This window comes from Sylvia atricapilla, chromosome 11 (assembly GCF_009819655.1).
Source record: "Sylvia atricapilla isolate bSylAtr1 chromosome 11, bSylAtr1.pri, whole genome shotgun sequence".
Taxonomy (NCBI): domain Eukaryota; kingdom Metazoa; phylum Chordata; class Aves; order Passeriformes; family Sylviidae; genus Sylvia; species Sylvia atricapilla.
Genome location: NC_089150.1, coordinates 17,865,311 through 17,884,451, shown reverse-complemented (window position 1 = coordinate 17,884,451; position 19,141 = coordinate 17,865,311). Strand labels below are relative to the sequence as shown.

General features: G+C 39.3%; 1 protein-coding gene across 13 annotated transcripts in view; it reads right to left on the bottom strand.

The window, feature by feature from the left end:
* Positions 1-984: 984 nt before the first annotated feature.
* Positions 985-19,141, bottom strand: part of ATP2B2 (ATPase plasma membrane Ca2+ transporting 2) — a 393,079-nt gene continuing 374,922 nt past the window's right edge. For 7 of the 13 annotated variants that reach the window (XM_066326916.1, XM_066326920.1, XM_066326915.1 and 4 more), the window contains 2 exons: positions 18,620-18,802; positions 985-1,352 (listed from right to left, as the gene is read on the bottom strand). In XM_066326916.1, coding sequence (XP_066183013.1) covers positions 1,041-1,352; positions 18,620-18,802 — 495 coding nt within the window. In that variant the 3' untranslated portion in view covers positions 985-1,040. Of the gene's footprint in view, positions 1,353-5,760; positions 5,817-12,325; positions 12,498-18,619; positions 18,803-19,141 lie in introns of all 13 variants that reach the window. The other 6 variants (XM_066326922.1, XM_066326926.1, XM_066326927.1 and 3 more) reach the window with 4 other exon arrangements.

Sequence of the window (19,141 nt, the reverse complement as noted above, 5' to 3'; positions counted from 1 at the left end):
AGGATCACAATGCTACATCCAATGTGTTTTATTTTGGCTTCTTTTGTTATTTACTAGCAGTATCTACATTATTAACACAAAAAAAAAAAAAAGGAAAAAAAAGGAAAAAAAATGAGAGAGAAAAGAAATCAGGCAGAAATCAGAGCACAGTTGTAATAAAATATCCAGGGTGCGAGAGTACAGACATTTTCAATGAGCTGAGCTGAGCCATTTTTATACTACTTCGGCAGGAAGTGCTTTTTTAAACCTACAAATAGTTAAGGATATTATCTACAGGTTTGTAAACAAATTACATTCTTTTTTAGGACATAAATAAGTTAAAATAGTCAGAGCAATTTGAGCAGAAACAAGGCAACATGCCAACAAAGAAACTTTATATATATATAACTATATATATATAGATAGATATATACATATATATAATTAATTATCTATATACTTATATGTATATATCTCTATATATAGTCTCATAAATGTTTAAGTTCCTCTGTCCAACTGGTGCAAATCTACTGTGCAAGTTAAGCTTTGCAACTTCAAAAAAGTTATTTAAATTAATCTATACAATTGAGTCCATGCCACACAAGCATTTCAAAAAACTCACAGACCAGTGAATTGGATAAATAGCCTCAGAAAGAAGTCCTCTGCAGTTCCTGCTTAAGGAGGAAAAAAACAAAACAAAAAAAAAAAACCCAAAAAGGAAATAAAAACAAACAAAAAGAGAGAAAGGAGGGCCAGCAGTGTACAGTACATTCATGCAGGAGGATATTTTTTTGTTTTTGTTTTTCTGAAAGGGAACTGGGAGGGAGGGGGGTATGTAAATCAGCCATTCATTCTTTCCCCAGAACCATTGTGATCAACAATTCATTCACTTGTCTCAGAGTGAATAAGAGTTCAAACAGCTTTTCAGCCAGCAATGTTTTTTTTTAATATATATATTTATATATCTCTGTTGCTGTGGGGTTTCTTATTTTATTTTACTTTAACTTTTTATATTTCTTTTTTATTTCTTTTTTTTTCTTTTTTTGCAGTGACCTTTTCAGCTAAAGTGATGTCTCCAGGCTATGTATTGGGCTTCCTGGACTAGAAGAGGTAGCTGATTTACTTGTATCAGTTGTAAGATTGATTCCACTGTCGATAGCACTGTTGTTCTTGTTCAGCGAGGACGGTGGACTCGAGTTTTTCTTGAGAGCAGGGTCTTCTTCTAGGTCTGTGTCATCAATGAGTGGGATGTGGGGCTGGGAATCTTCTATCCTAAATTCAGGATGAGTCATAAAGTTGTGAATAGAGGTTCTAGATTCTGGTTTTTCTAAACCTTCATAGAGAGAGCTACGGAATGCCTTCACGACGCGGATCTGGGGGGAGAAAAGGAAAGGGCTGTCAGAGGGCACCTTCCCAGGGCAGCACCGGGCCAGAGAAACACTTTGGTGAAAAATGTAGCACATGGTTAGGGCAGTGCAGGCAGCTGGAGTCCAAAGTCTCTGGATGTTATATGCATAAACGAGTGGCTCAGTTATGTGCATTTTGAATGTCTGTACCAACTGCAATATTAAAATAAACCGAGGTTTAAAGCCATCAAAGAACTGATGGGGAGGAGTGGTTAAAGAAAGCCAAGGTCCACTCGTGTGGTACATCCCTAGTAAAAGACAAGCCATGTTAATTGTAATGCAAATGTCAAACCATGCATGTTGATAGTTTTTTTTTTGCAGTGAGTAAGTAGAAAGGCTTTTTTTTTAAAATTAAAAAGTCTCTTTTTGTATTGTTGTTAAAAAAACCATTACACATAACATATCACACTTCACAAACAGAAAAGCACGGAACACGGACACGGTTGGATGGGTACGTATGAGACACACACAGGAGCCAAGTGTAAAAACTAGAATATCAATGTTTTAAAGCAAAATCTAAATGGATGCAGCCAAGAGCACAAAAAGCCAAGCAGACAGAGTATTAAGCGTAATCATGCTACCACAGGGGAAAAAAAAAAATCACAGCTACCACATGAACAGAGATAACTTGCACACAACAACTATACTTGGAAGCCTGGATAATGTGAACATAGTATCGTTGAACCAACTTTTATTTGTCCTTCATGCAGATGTGAGGTAAACACTCGAGTATAGACCCACTGTTCTAGCCATTCAGCTTGTTAATAAATAGAAGAACATGTCATAAAATAATGGATTGGTTGTTGGGTTGAATTGAGTCCCATTGTTAACAGCGAGCTGTTTGGATTTGGTGTCTCATTCATGCAGTTAAGTGCTGGAAGCTACACGGTTTTATGCCATATATGCAGTCTTTAAAGCAGGTCAGTGACCTGTGCCAGGGGCCACCTAATGCCAAAAACCACCTGGCAGTAAGAACAGAGGTGAAAATCAACTCAAGAGTCAGCCCAGCAATTCTCAGGGATGGTGCCCACCGTTTTCCCAGTAGGAAATGGGAGGAGCAGAGTGAGGAGAGGTGACACTACGTCCTCTCTGTGTGGGCAAAGGGAGGGAAGCTGTCTACGTCCCAGGGCCCTACCAGTTCTCAAAAGAAGTGAAGGGTTGTGCTGGGTTACTGCTGAAAAAAACAGAACTTTTTGGAAGAGGGTGGAGGGGCAGAGAGGAAAAAACAGAATGGCAAAACGTGATCTGTTGGCAAATGTTTCATGGCTAAGTATGAGTTCTATCCCTCTACTTCCATGTAGTCCATGAGTGAACCTTGAGCATTTCTCAGGGGGGAGACTAAAACACAGGCAGAGGCAGAAAAGGTGCAAGCAGGTACTGTGAAAAGCTTCTCCACACACATTTGAAATGGTTTGGTGGTTGGCATGTGGATCTTTTTACATGTAAATATGCTGCACATTGTTGGTTGGCCCGATACACCACTGCTTTGGGATGCTTTCATTCCTCTGTTCCTTGGCAGGCTGCACTTCAGTAATGGCACGGGGCCACAGGCTTCCAGCTGTGGGGTCCAGCTGATCCCGTGCTTGGAGCAGGCCAAGTTGGACACAATTTCAGTACATTTGAGGAAGAGGATGACTTGTTTGGGTTTTTTCTACTCTTTGAACTCGTCCTTTTTTATGCTCTCTAAATTTGGATATTCATCATCTTTTAAAAATCTTAACAGCTGAAATCCTGCCATGTTCAGACCTTTGGGTCAGCCCAAACACTCTCCCTTCCCTTCACAGATGCATTTGGTAACAGCAGGGCACAGTACAAAAGGTAGGTTTAAATTAGTTCATGTGACTGCTTATGCTCCAGGTAAGAGGATTGGAGTGGTGCAGAAGGGCTCAGCCAGACCTTGGGTGCAAGAACATTTTAGGTGCAAGAGGGAAGATTGTCTTGCACAATAAAATCATTGAATAAATTTGGAATTGTTTTTACCCACTTCAATCACTCAGTGTACCTGAGAGAGCTCCTGGAATTAAAAACCAGGGCTTTATGAGAGCTGAATCTGAGCTGTGTGAGGGCTCTGTAGAGTCGACAGAGTGGGGTAAGAGATTCATCTGCATTGCTGAAGATAGAAAATGTGATAAATTCCTTCACTATCTATGCCTTCCCAGCTTGTCTTTTAAAGTGTAGAGTAATTAGCCTAAATGATGAAAAAAAAATTGTATGATTGTTGAGGCAGCCTTAAAACCACATTCCCGTATTGCCCTATTTTTGAATCAGGAAACTTCCTGTACTGTGGGTACTTTATAGTCTGGACTGATGAGGTGACATTTCTGCAAACCTCCCCACTAATTCTGCTTTCTAAACACAAATACCAGTCACCTCTTCAGCTGCAGCTGGATGCTAGAGCTTATCAATTAACAAGATAATCCATTATCTTGGAAACAGCCACTTCTTATGGCATAGACTTAGGTTCTATTTGCCAGCTGGATTCTTTATATGAAGGTAAAGTTTTACCTAAATAAAAGGGTTTGACTTTATCCTGAACAGATCCAGCAGAATCCAAAAGAAGGAAAGGTTTTCTTCATCACACAAACTGTATTTAAGTCTCCATGATTTAGCAAGGGAGGAACTGATCTCAATTTGTGAGCTCCACATCCCACTTGGGGAAAGCATCTGTACTGCTTCAATACCAACATTTGGCATCTTGTTTGGATTTAATTCCATGTCTGTGGTCAATCCAGGGAAATCTACATATTCCTCTGTGTTTGACAGGCAGCTCTGTAAACGTGCCTACCATGACCTGGATTTAGGGCTCTGCAGTGGCTCTTGATTTAATTTATTAATGAGCCATTGCAGGGGAGCGCTGCAATAATGACTTTCAGCTTCATGATCTGAAGATAGAACTGCTGCCTCTCACTTTGGCTGAAGGTGTGTGGCCAAGTTTTTGGCCTGGACCGTTTGGGTCTTGCAAGAACATTGAGATGTTTCTAGAATGGCTTCTACTTGTTCACATTGGTTTGTATTGGAAATATTAGCTTAGAACTGCTTCAGCTCTGCTGGTACCTAAGGTACTTTATCTTCTGAAGGCAATAGTAATGGAAGGGCCAAACTGGGCAAGTCCCTAAAGGTGACAATAAATCAAATTTCCAAAGAGTTTTCTTCACAAAGGAGCTCTAGAAACCCATATCTTTACTTAAAATTTCTCTATAGAGATGTATATCAGTTTTCCATTAATTTTTCACTTTAGAGGAAACTCCCTCCTCAACTTAAAACGTTGCATGTTTAGCTTGGCATCCAGAAGATAACTTCTTTTTTTAATGTCACACATCATTCAGTGACAGAATTCCTTTGTTAGAATAAAATTCAAAATCTCCTTCAAAGCCTGTCCCCCAATGGGTCAAATTATTGCTTGCAGGGACAAAACTTAGTATTTTAGTATGTATGTAGAAACATATCTTAGTATGTAGAAACAAAGGCAGAGGGTTTGTTGCATATAAAGGTGGTGTTTTAATTTCTCCAATACTTAATGTGCCTAATATAGCTGATCCAACTGCCCGATTTAAAAATATTATTTACCCAGAGCTACATGGCCCAACAGCAATAAATTCCTTTTATACATGTTTCAATTCAAGATCTGAGGTAATAGCTGGTGTAAAAATGTTTCAGGGCTCTGCTGAAACAAATCCTAGCCAGGGTTTTTTTTGGAAGGTAAAATAAAGCAGATGAACTTGGGATGTTGTCATGGCTGTAAAAGCGTGGAAAAGCAGGGACATCCATGATGGATAGAACCTGGGAAGTGTTGGTTTAGTATGAACTATGTAGAGTTCATGTAATGGTGTTTCTTTATGAGACTGACAATGCCAAGGGAAGACAAACAGTGAGATACAGCTCCCTTTTCTCACATAATGGAGACAACAGAAAAAAATGAACTGCTTTTAACAAAAGACTGCGGGGACAACACTTCAGGACATTTTTGACATTGCTATAAGTTTCCACTTCTTTCTTCTCTGGAGCTGTAACAGAAAAAAACTCTTCAGCTTCATCCCACCTTGAAAGTCAGATTTATTATACTGCATCAGGCAAGGAAAAAAAACAAAAAACCAACACCAAAAACAAAACAAAACCGAAAAAAATAAAAAAAGAAATAAAATTTTAGATACTACAAAATTTTTTTTTTCCCATCAGAAGAAAAAGGTGATATTCAGAATGTCAGTCCTAAGTACAAGCATCTAGGCAAAATCTCCAAAGCCTGGCAAGCACCAACAGCTGTGTTCTGGTTGGTAGTGTGTGGGCTTATACTCGAATGTTTACCTGGCTTCATCTAAGCCAAGTATCTGGAGTTTGGTTCACATTCATTTCAGGCTCAAGGTTAAAGACTCACAACCTCTTTTTATTTCACTCTCTCCTGCTGAACCCTTTTGTCCAATGTTCTCTAGCCCTCTGGGAAAACAAACACATTTAATATTCAGACAGTAGAGAGTAGGGCACTGCAACAGCAAATAAATTCAATACTGAAAGGTCAGTAAGGTGATTAGTATAAAATTGTAAACAAGAGGTCAATTTTGCAAAGAGATGCCAACTCTTGGGTGAAACTGAGACTATTCTAGGTCAAGACTAAACTATACAAAGGTAAAGGAGTTTGGTCAAGGACTACTGCATATAGAAAGCTTTGAAATAGAAAACATCTTCAGTATATTGGCATTTCTTTATGAATCCTCCCAGTCTGAGGTGAGTAAAATCAGATTAGGTCTCCACAGGAGATGCTGTATGAATTGGGATCACCTGTAAATGTTGTGTCTGGTATGTTCTGGGAAGTAGGATGCAGAAGTTGAGGAAATTCAAATATAAAGTTTTAAAAAAGTGTAAAAAATTTAGAATTTTTATTTTCTGCTTTAATGAGTGAAATAGATGCATAACATTATCCGTGCTACTCTCTTCCCACATAAAGATGCAGCAAATTCTGCAAGTGCTGCTCCAAATTCAAACCACAGGCAGCAAGGAAAGCAGAGCACCCACACAGGCCTGATTCTCATTCCACAAAAGGTTCACAGGGCTGAATTCTGCTGTATTTTAGAGTAAAAGAGAAGAGCCCTGTGCAGGGCTTCCACTTTCCACAGCAGGATCACCGCAAAATTATGGAGTTTGACATTTTCTTATCAGGTTTAAATAAAACACACAAGCCTCTAAAAGAAGCTGTTTGTGCTTTAGGAGCTAACTCCCCTTGCCATGGCACATCTCCACTTGAGAGCTTGGGTTTAGATTTAGGCTCTAAATCTGCTTAATTATCCTTCAGGGAGGAGATCCAGGAGTTGATTTTGATTTTTTTACACATCCCTGGAGGGTTTTATCAAACCTTGGTTGCGGCCAGTGGGAAGTCCCAGGCTTTAGTATGGAACCCCAGCCTCTGGTTCAATGGTGCAACGTTTATAAAGATAATTTTAGCTGTGGGTTTGGTTTAAATTCTGCTTGTTCCATTTCTTCCTGTGATGGTTATACCTTCCTGTATGGAAAACGCCCACTGGGTTTGGTCTGTGATCTGACTGCAGATCGATGAACAATCTTTGCCTCAACATTTATTAAAATAGATGATTTATTTAAAAGAAATCTGTTCCCATTTTCCTTGATGAAAAAAATTCCATCCAAGCAAGACTTTCCCTCAAGTTTTAGCTCTGAATTCTAATTTTTTGCCTTTATAGAAAATTAACTATATAAGAAACAGAAAAGCTCTTCATACGCAGCAGATAACTAAAATCTTTAAGATGATCTCTTGGGAGATGGGCTGTGAGAGGTGCTGGGATGGAGCTTGCTGGGTGCCTCACCTTGGTGTGACACAATGTGGCCTCGTGCCAGCCCACAGCAAACCCCTGGGTGACACCTGAACCTGTAAATGACAGTTCCTGCCCTGGTGCCACCCCCAGCAGATGCTGAATGCTCAGCACTGCTCCCTGCACACAAAATGTTCTTGGCACGTCTCAGAATCTGCAAGGATTCTTTAATTAAAAGAGGAATAGGAAAGGTTGTCTGTGCTAATGAAGCCTCAATTCAGAAGGCTGTGGCTGCTCCAACAAGTAAAGCAGAGCCCAGATCCAGCCTTAAGGGTGCTGTGCTCTGCTCTTGCATGAAGACAGTTTTCAAAAAGCAACTGACCAATCAACCAGACAGAAAAATTAGCCAAAAAACCTTTAGAGAGCTGTATAATGGATAAATAACTCAGATAATTTGGGGATTGATTGGTGAGGTTTTAACTGCTCCTGTACAAATTGGAGTCATGACTCTGTATTTTCTCCTGTCTCACCACACAAGTGGGTCATTTGAGGCCACTGTTGCTGGGGTTCACGTAGGAAAAAGTTTCAAGTGATTCCATTAAATATTCACTTCTAAAAACCCCTGACAAGAAAATTCTCATCAGAACCAAGAAAAAGGAACTCTGGGAGGTCTCCTTTTGCTGGAGTTTGGTTTCGTTTGCTTGTTGTTTCTCCAGTGCCTCCTAAACTTAAAAACTAGAATATTCTCTAAAAGAGATATTTTTTTTAAAGGACCTGCAGTTCCTGAGTGCTTCCACTTGGGAAGAGTATGAGGTCCATATGAGAATGAGAGGAAGAGCAAGTACAAAGGAATATTAAATGTGTGTCTTGGAAAACCTGAAGCTGTGTTCTTTTGCGGGGGTTATCTGTTGCTAACACAAACATCTGAGAACCAGGAATACACAGAGTGGGATAAAGACTTGTTTACTTTGTGTACAGTTAGATATTCTCACCCTCTACCTAACTAAAAAACCTAGTGGTAAAGGCTTTAATCACATATTCAATTTTAGGCACAAGCTAATTTTTGGTGTTGCTAAGTCTGAGCCTCAAAAGGAAAAAAAGATGCTCTGCTGCCCCGAGGTTCTGGGTTTCCCCCACCCCAATAAAACATGGAAGAAATTAATATAAAACATAAACCCACGAAAAGCTGTACCTGAACCCACCCTTAACTCTGCAGTGGCAGAGCTTTCAAATGATAGAAGTTTGTGTGTGTAGATCTGTGTCTGAGAAGATCTAAGACCACCCTGCATAACTTCCCCATATTTTCGTTTTCTGATGCTTAAAGGTTTACATATTAAACAGCTGAGTATATTTAGTGTGCATTTAAATGGATTTCCTAATTTTATCAGAATATGCAAAATGCCAGGTTTTAATTTGCAGGAATTTTCTCTCTGTTTAATTAAACTGCAATGTCTTTCAAAAGAGAAAAGAGACTCACTGACCTCACTGCCATCCATTAACGGTGACATCCAGGAATTAGTATTTTGTTATCGGCAAAAACATCCTGCTGGCCACTAGGAAAACTTAGGTATTGTTTCAAATATTCCCTTGTACAAACTGCTTTTAATTAAGGGATTCCACAACTCGGAATGGACCGTATTTGTAAACAGCTGCAAACTACTTGCTAACCTCTTTCACAAACCATTGCAGGGGTAGAAGCATTCCACAGGCAGATTTCATTTTGAGCAAGCACTAAGCTTTGAACCAAACTTCAATTTGCCCAAAAATACTAGAAAAACATTCCATTAAATAAAATATCCAAAATGTTGCTCTAAACCCGCAAGAGACATCTCACAGATTGACAAGCAAGGAATTTTATATTAAAAAGGAACATGATTAGTAAAGAGCTCAATTAATATTCTGTTAAATTAGACTGATGAATCAATAGAGCATCATGTGATTCTCATTTTTTGAAATTAAGTATTTATTGATATCAGACTGTCTCCATTTTGGGCACCTAAAATGACACCTGAAACATCCCAACTGTTGCAACACCCTGAGCAAGTTTCAAGAACTAGATGCTGGTTTCCTTCCTATACTCTCAAAGTTTTCCCTTGATACTCCCCATAATATATTTACATACATTTTTAACAATCCTAAAGATCGGGAAAGGCTTCAAAATCAGTACAATTATCCCATTTTTCCCATCCACCTCATAGGAAGAAGGAAATGGGGTTTGAGCCATTCCAAGCAGCTCAGAGGAAAGCAACCAGTCCTGTGTGCCTACACACATTTTAAGCACAGAGCTGAAAAGCAGCCCTGGGTGAGCATTTTGCAACTGGGATTTCCTCAAAAACTGCCAATTCACAAAAACATCCCCCATTTCTATGAAATTTGGATTAGGGAAGGTTTTCCAGGTTCTTGAATATGATCAACACACTTTAAAGACCCCCTTTAAAAATAGAAAAACATGGGGGTTTTACCTGATGGGTTTGTTTTTTTTCACTGCCATTCATAAATCTGTGTCTTTGTATGAATAAATCAAAACTTCCCCTAAGTGTTATAATTTCTAATTTAAGACCAGCAGACATTCTGCTGTGGTAATAAAATACCAACAGTCCAGAATAACCACTTTAAAATCCCAATCTCTAATTGCCCTCTGCCACAGAGATTCTTATCTCTAGCAAGTTTAACAAATCAATCACATGGTTTTGATTTTACTGAAGAAACGTGGCTATAACCACGAGGAGCTCTGGACATCTGTTTTATTTCTCCAAATGAAAGGTGACAAAGGCTGGAGCAGATCTTGTTTTCTCCTATTAATTAACTTCTGCCCCTAAATGAGTCAGGCCCTTGTTAAGACACAAGAACATCCAATTCTTGTTGCTTTGCTGTGGTGGAGAGGGAAGATAAATTGTCTATTTAAATTTTATTATATCTTTCCTCCCAGAGTGCTGGCTACAGCATGTTAAGGAAACATTTACCACAGCATAAGGAGCTGCTCCCAGCTTCCTGCTCAAATGGAGAAATTCTATCCCAGGAAATCATTCCCTGGATGAAAAGCTGCCTTGGAATTTTGGGGTTTTGTGCCCTGCTCAGTGTGGAACCGGGGCTCAGGAATCTCCATGACTTCACTTTCCCTGATCCTGCTGCTGCCCTGGGGCTGTTGGGGTGAAAGTTCTCAGGCCAAACTTCCCAAGACAAAACTAGGAAAAATACAGAAAAATCTCCAAGAAGAAATTGCTGAAGTTGGAACCTAAATAGCTTTAGCAGAAACTAAGTTTCTCCTTTAATCCCAACAAAACCTCTGGTACTGTGCTCTGCTGTTGCATGAACACACTTCAAAAACCAACCAACCAATCAACCAGACATGAAAAAAGCAAAAATACCCTTCAGAGATCTGTCTGATGGACAAATCCTTTTGAGACTATTTTGGGATTGTTTGATAAGATTTTAATTGCTGCTGTCAAATTCCTGTCTGAACATTTGGTGTGTAAATACTGAGAGGGTTTGCTCTCAAACAGAATGGAAAGGTCAAGCTTCCTAATTCCTGCAGGACTTCTGGAATTTTATGCCCCTCTCTGTTTGCCTTCCCTGTCTCTGTCGGCCACACAGACAAGATCAGTTTCTTCTGTTTGGCCAACTTCTCACTCAAACTTGTACAAAACTTCTGTCATCTTCTGAAGTGTGTGACAAGTTTTTAAAATGAGTTGTACACATTTAAATATTCTTTTAATGTTGTAATAAAAAATAACTACTCACAGTCCAGAATAAATACGTCTAGAAACGGAGTTAGATTTTTTTTTGAGCAACTGGAATTTTTCTGTTACTGAAGCAGCCCTTCCTTATCAAAGACTTTTCATTCACTTCAGTACTTCTCAGTAGATATTTTGCATCTAAAACCTAGCTCTGGCAGGATTTTAGGATTCAGAAATCTGTTTATTCTAAGAAATTTGTTACCACACTGATTTTGTTGCTTCAACATTGTCCTTTAACTTGTATAGATCCCTCCTGCTTGAATGCTTACCCACCAGTGAATTTAAAGATAATAAATCTACATCTAAATAAGACAGAGATAATAAATCTAAAACTAAATAAGACAAAGAGTATACACTTAAATAAGTCTTTCATATTTCATGTAAAGTTTAAGCCTGGCATCATGTTTCTTGTTCCTTTCTTTCCATGTCTTTCCTGGACATGTTACAGAGAGTCTTCCTGGTAGAATGATCTCATATCTGAAAAGCTCTAGAATCATTAAAAGTCAGTATTTTATAAGCAGTAGAAAATACACCAAATGAGACTGAGAAGACCTGACCAAGAGCCCTCAAATAAAATTAAAATCTCCTCACAATGGGTAAAAAATGACCATAAATCCCTGTCCCTCACTTACTGACTCCTTAATGAAGGGATGGGACATAAAAATTATTTATTCCTCAGATAAACCTCAGCCTCAGGGGCTGTGAGGTTTTAGAGGAGCAAGAAGTCGGCCATAGCTCAAAAGTAGTCACAAGTTTCTTTGTTATAAGGCAATATATAACATTCTGATCCAATGGGAAGTGGCCACAGAGTTCATTTTGCTTTTCTAACCTATCACCTTTGTTTAATTCTGCTGCACTTCATCAGCTCTTACCCAGTAGCCTACCACTGCATGGACACACATATGCTTCTGTAATAGCATCTAAACTCTTAACTTGCTCTATAAAATCACATTACTACACTTTAAAACCCTTCACTATCTTACCCAATATTTAAGGCATACTCTTATTTGTAACTATAGGAACATAAGTTTATGAATTCTCTGCTCAGTGTCTGTGTACCTTTTTTTTTATGCCTCTATCATACCTAATAAAGTATTCTTTTAATACCTTATTCTTCTAATAATAAGGAATTCTTCTAATACCTTATTATTTGTATTATTATTATTTAATGTGTACATAAATCCAAGCTTCTCCCAAGGCTGCAAATCCAACCTTTTACTATCTGTGGAAGTTTCTATCTTTTATTTCCCATATTCACTGTGATTTTGAAAAGAAGGAGAGAGCAGCTCCTGGGGGAACATCTACTGTACACAAAGTAATCACGTCACGGGGTTTTGTGAGCTAATTAAAGTGGGGGCAGAGCCTGGGGAGGGGACTTCAGAGTCTGAAGGGACTCTGGCTAAGTTGGCATCTCTGAGGGTCGGGTGCAGTAAGAATTCACACTCACGCCCAGCCGCAGCAGCAGAGGTGCTGGTAGGAGAGGAAAGAGCATTGGATAACGATACGTGACTAGGGCTAGAAATATTGGTTACATCCTGGGTCTGGCTTGTGACGGAGGACTGTCTCCTGAGAGCCCCCTGAAAGGAAGTGCCACTCTTGAAAGTATTGACTACTTCGATCTGTAATGGAGGAAAGAACGAGACAAGTTGGCTTCAAGTATGGATACAGTTGCATAAGTGACAGGAATAATCATGAAAAACAACAAATCAACCGTGCGCGCGCTTCTACTTCAGTTGGAATCAAGGTGTCCTTTTTCAATGGTTTCAGGAATGATTCAGGGTTTCTGTCTGGATAAAATGAGGCAGCTCTGTAGGAGGTAGCAGAGTTGCATCACTTTAAACGTGTAGAAGATTTGAAATAACAGTTTTTTAAAGTTTAAGCCACTGTATTTAGAGGTAAATAAAATCAGCTGGAATACTTGGTATAACTAATCTCCACTCTTTTTTTCCTACTGAGATCAAAATTATGTTGTTATGTCTCTCCAAGGGGAGAAAAATTCAGTCGCTCAATTGGAATTTGGGGGGGAGAGGGACGGAGATGACACTCAACCATAACAGAAAAACTTTAAACTTCAATATATGACTTCATTTTGTCTACAGAGTTGTCAGTACACTAGTTTAATAAAATAATTCTTCCAATATTTTAGCTGACTTTTTCTGTAATGAAAGTTAGTGTAAATTTAGCATAGTGATAAAGAATGTTGGGGTTTTATAGTTGGAGATTTTAAAATATTAACATTTTATCTTTACACAGAGCACTTACATTGCACCTAGAAAGTGATGTGGAACTGGATTGACTATTGCAGCAAATAACATGACAATTTTCCACTTATTTTCATATGCCTGCTGTATTCCCTGTTTGACAGATCCACCCTGAGTACCTTCCTGTAACTCCCCACCACAGAGGATGAGTTAAAACAGAGCTGAGTATTTCAAGGCATCCTTTGGCACCAGTATAAACTCATAAGAAGCAGGCTCTGGGTACAGAGGGATAACCAGGGACTGGCAGGAGTAAATCCCACAAAACCCTACACCCCCAAATGTCCTCTCAGTGCAACCACAACAGACAAAGCAGCAGAATATCTGCAGGAGGAATTCAACCAACTATTGTGTGAAGTAGCCCACTGTTACCAGACCATGCAATCCACATTTCTGTGGTGATTCCCAGCCTAGAAAGGGGTAAATTTGAGGTATTTTTATCAATTTAAACAGCACAAATCTTGGTGCAAACCCTCCTAAAATTCTCCAAGTGTGAAACACTAGAACAAATTTGTGATTTTCTGCTGTGGCCAGACTTAGGAATACATCAATTTGTAGGGCTGCATCTTTAATAATATGGATGTTTCCCATCCATAAATCTTGTCTTTGGCCATCATTGTTTCTTCTCCTGTGGGTTTTCATGTAATAATCAACCCCAGGCAGCTGGAAAAGGGATCCCAGGTTACTGCTGGGCAATTATCCCGGTGAATTTTCCTCCACAAAGCCCAAGCAGCTGATTTGTTCTGCCTGAGCCCTGGTACCATTACCTTGTGCATACACAGGGCTGGGCAGTGTTCAGCAGCCCCCAAAACGTTGGAGAGTTTTGGTTTTTGGCAGCAGAATTACATGTCCAGTGCAAACCTCACAGTAAATCAGAGGACAGTGTGAGGTGAGTTTGCACATGGGATGAGGGGCTCAGGTTCATGGAAAAGCCACATGGTTCAAACCACTGGTGATGTGGCACATTAAATACTCACCTGAAAAGCCCTACAAAAATAGAATTAAATACAGATCTTGGTTTCTCAGGGTCTAACCCAGCTGACAGAGCACTCTTCAAAAGAGACCATTCAAAAAAGGCTTTAAAGACTCTCACTGAGGGCATAAAATGTGTATTTCTGTGATAAACTCTGAGCCAAAGGGTGTTTCTAGATGTGCAAAAGTCTTCCTAGCAAACAGAAAGCCTTTGGTACAAGAGTGAAAAGATGAGGGAAGATCTGTATTTAATGGTTTCTTCAGAGAAGAAAAATTACAGCCATGTAATTCTCTTTTCTCCTGAAGAAAGAAACTCCAGCTCTTCATGGATATAATTCCTGGTGGGAGGATGACAACCTCCCCAGAATCCTAAAAGCTGAACATGCAGGGCTGTGCTCTGCCTGGAGCCAAGAAAGATGAGAAGAACTTGGACCCAAAGTCCATCTTCTCCAAGCGGAAAATAACAAAGAAGAAGAAGAGAGCTCATGGTAATAAATAGTGCATTTTGAATTAAGATAGAACCTTTTCATGACAAAGGAATGCATTTATTCAGAACAATGCAAGCTGCTAAAGAGGAGAAAGGAAACAAAAATTCCTAAGTTTAAAAAATTTCCATCAGAATATAGGATGCAACCATGTTTTGATTGCAGGCCTTCAGATAGGGGAAAAAAGCTGTCCTACATTTGAAGCTTATCCATAAGGTTGACATTTTCCACACCTGCCTCTTTTTTCTCTATGTTCTATACTCTAGAAGATCCAATTTTTTAAGTGTGCACAGCAAATAAAAATATCAGTGATTAGCAATTAAAAAAAAAAAAAACAACAAAAGTAGTAGTAGCAGAATAGTCCTGGCAAAACAGATATTTTTTTCCTGATATTTAACACAGAACAGATTTTTCAGAAGCATTTCTGTTGTCATTAACGTGATTAAGACCCAGGTATCATGCCCCTAATCTCCAAGCAGGATATTAATTTAAAAATTTAAAAATAAAACCTTAAAAAAAAAAAAAAAGCCACCTTTCTGTATGAAATAAAAAATTTCCATTCCACTTACACAAGGCTACCACGATGTTTTCTATATTAAAAGCTACATGGAAAGAATAAAATGAGGGGCTGGCTCTTTACTCAACTTCAGAACCTCTTGCCAAGAGTGACTTTCACTGCTGGAAGGTTTGAATTGGTTCAAAAGAAAAGTTTTCATGTTTTTGACATGAAAAATGAAGGGTGAAAAATGCAGTTCAGCACCTCTGTGTGGTTTTTTTAGTATCTGAAGAGGAACAATCTTTAAGTAGCAGTTACCCTCTCAACTGTAATTTTTTTCAGCTTTTCCTTTCATTCTCAGAACAGTTCAGGCAGTTGTTCCCCACCTGAGGCAGATAAAGCAAACTGAATTTCAAGATGAATGAAGCAGAAGAGGAAAGAATTGAGTTGGGAGCTCAAAATTCTGACAAACTTGAAAAGTTTTTCAATCTTCTCACTTCAGGAATTCCCATTCTCAAATGTGAGGGAACTGGAGAACCTTTCAATATACAATTAAAAGAGCTGAGAGGCATTTTTCTGGTTTTGACTCCAATTATACACTTTGGCCTGAAGGTGAACTTGGTGAACTTCCCAAGGGCTGTCAGACCTGCCAAGAGGGTGCGATTAGTCTTGTCTTCCCTCAGAATGAAGAATTTGTGAGTATGGCAGCAAAAACTTGGAAAAAATTGCAGAAAACTGTGGAAAAGTCCCATCTCTGCGCAATTTCAGACGCTTTTTAGATCCTCCTCAAACCTGCACATCTAAGATAAGCCATTTGTGAAGCTTCACCCCTCAGCGATCATCTGAGAGAGCTTTCCAGGAAGAAAACTCTTCCATTCCAAGAAGGGGATCAGGCATCCATCCAGATATTCCCTAGTGTGTATTTACCAGACAACAAAATATCTAAATGAACAAAAGGAGGCCAAAAAGTGCATCAGCAGTCGATAGCCACTCTCTGGCTTAGTTATGTGCATTTTTCATGAGCCTTTCTTTCAAATAAATTTATGCAGTTCTTCACAGAAACAGAAAAATCCCAGTGGACATTACTCCTCTGGTGTCTGTCTGGGGTTAAACCCTCTGTTTGAGAGAGGATGTAGACCAAAAAAATCACTTTAATGCTGCCAAGTTTTGTCAGTTGGGCTGGGTTTAAACAGGAGCACTCTAAGGAATATGTGTTGGTTATCTGGAAACAACACCCAGCCTGTTGAAGGTGCTTTGTTTCAGCAGTGAAGGCTTTGCTGGGAGCTGGGGCTATCTCTCCAATAGTGACTGAAGAGAAAAGAAGGGCAAAAAATCCAGTTTACAGCACAAGTGTGGAAACTGGTGTTGTTAGGATTGAATGACCAATCTGGTTCTGAGTACCAGAGTTTCATCCAGGTCTGCCGTCCACAGAGATAAAAAATGAGGGGATGCTCTCCCTTCTTGTTCCTCATCTCCAGGAGTGCATTAGACAGCAGAGGATTCCTGCAAATCCTCCCAGGGATGCTAAAGACATCCCAATCTTCTTCCAGCAGCTCTTATTTTGCTGGCCTCCTGAGAAATGCGTTATAAGGGAATGAATTCACCTGGATGGGCCCCACACACAGCTCAGGGGCCCTCCAGCAGGGATTAAATTTGACCTAAGTCCATCATTGCACACCTGGGCACTTCTTCGGAATCTATTGGCCCATTTTCTTTTTTTTTCAATAACATTCCATAAATGTGAAACGGATTAAAAAAAAAAAATCAAAGTCATTGAGTAAGTAAAATGAGAAGAAAAATCACCGAGGTCTCTTGGCAGAGAGGAAGGAGACATCCTACTAGAGGTGCTTCTACAACTAAGAACAGAAAGGAAACTAAGATGGATGTTAGCAAAGAGATGTAATTAATGTTCATTTGGGTTTAAGTAGTGTAAAAGAATCATTTCTCTGTGACTTAAGTGGACAAAGAGATGAAGAACTAAAAGCTACCTCTCAGACTAGACAGAGAACTGAAAGGATGTAATTTGCTTGGTGTTGCTTGAAGCTGTTTACACTCACCCCAACCAGAAAGACATCCTGACAGAAGTGCCACCAGGCAACACTCCTCCTACAGCCACCAGGGAGAAAAGAATGCACATTTAGAGGTCATCTTTCCCTGAAGATCACCAGTACCTGGGCACCTGTTTGGTACAACTGAAATTTGAATTTTCTCTAGTGATGAGTGCTCCTGACTCAATGGAGTAAACACACACAAGCTCAAAGCTGAAGATCCGTATTTAATCACCACAGAACCCTGGGAATTCCCCAGCTCTCAATCTCTCTACCAGCAGCTTCTATCCTCTTTATCTGATGCTCTGCAGATGCAGCCAAGAGACCTCACATCCCTAATTTGACTTTTTTCCATTTTTTTTCCTAAATTCATGGCTGTATCTTCCCCCTCACCAAAAAACGTCTCAATTTGTAGGTGTGAAAAAGCAGAATGTGCTGTTTATCTTAGATGAAGACAAAAATCCCGAATCTTTTGAGACAAAAAATGTTCTTTAGAAGAATCTTTCAAGAAATAAAGGTATTTTACTTAATTATTCACCTCTTTTTCTTGTCAGGCTCATGTAAAACACGCACATCTGATGAGGTGATACCTGTTCTCTGCTGCAAGCTGGCAGAAACACTTGATCTTAGAAAGATCAAGCAGAGCACACCTCAGTGTAATGAAACACTTCACTGCAATGGAAAAGGCAAAATACTTCACATGGTTTTCTTCAGCACTCCAGGACAAAATTTCACAGCTCCTTAACCTGCACTATTTTTAGCACCATGATTCAGTGCAGTGGTTTGCTGTATTAAAAAATGTCGTGGATTTTTGTGTTTGGCAAAAGTTGGGGAGAGATATTTCTCAGGAATGGTTCCTAATAGCCAGCTCTCACACCTCAACATTCAATGACTGCTTAATTCCTACTAAAATCCAGAACCACATTTTTCATTACCTAATAGGAAAGAAAATCAATCCCTTTTAATCATGATCGATGTGTGGCAGTGCCAGAACTGAACAGATTTATTTTTTTAAATCAAATTGTATGTCATACTTCAGACTCAATTTCAATTATTCTGTTAGTGCAGCAATATCAGCAATAATGTTGGGGTTTTTTGGGTTTTTTTTGAGCAAATCAAGCAATACATTCTAGAAAGCCTTCATAACATTCTGCGAGCTGACGTTGACCAAGCAGCACAATTTTATGAGCTGTCATCACTCCAGGAGAAAAAGAGCATCCACTCACAGTATTCTCAAATCACAGATTCCTGGGTTTGCGTTTTATCATTTTATCCCTTTTTAGTTTATCTCTTCTGCTGCACACAGCCCCTGTGCTCAGCTTCCTTGTTTTGTTTTTCATGTTTTTCCTTCGAGAACAATTAACCAGTGCCATCCTCCACACATACAAACACTCTGTGGCTTTCCTGTTATCTTGCCTTGATCTCACATTGATCATTTCTTTGGGTTTTTTCAGACCTTGTGGGCATTTATTTTTAGCATACCTGGGTTTGGATTCTGTTGAGCCCTCGGAACCAGAGGATTTGTCCACGTCGGAGTTCTCTCTCTGCATGATCTATTTCTTCAACATCTTCATTGAGCTCTTCCTCAGGGACCTCCTCCTTCTCAGTGAGCCTCCCTGCCTCCTTTAGAAACTTTAGCCTACTTGTTGGGATGGTTGCAATGACCTAAAATTATAAAAAAGTACTGAAAACATAAGCCTCATCCAAGAGCAACAGTACAACAATCTGTTAATTACAAAAGAGCAATCATATTTTTGTAAGATCTATAAAGGTAAGCTAAGCCTGCTCCTAACAGCACTTTTGCAGTTGGACAACTCCATTTTGGTCCCAAAAATATTTAATTTACTGTGTAAACAATTAGCATGACTTGCAGCAGTAAACCACAGTGAGGAGCACATTCAAGGCTGGGAAAAGTCTTATCAATAAAGCAAATAGGAGATAAAACAAGACGGGAATATTTCAATGTAATTATGTAAAGAAAACTTAACCAGATTGATAGCTCTG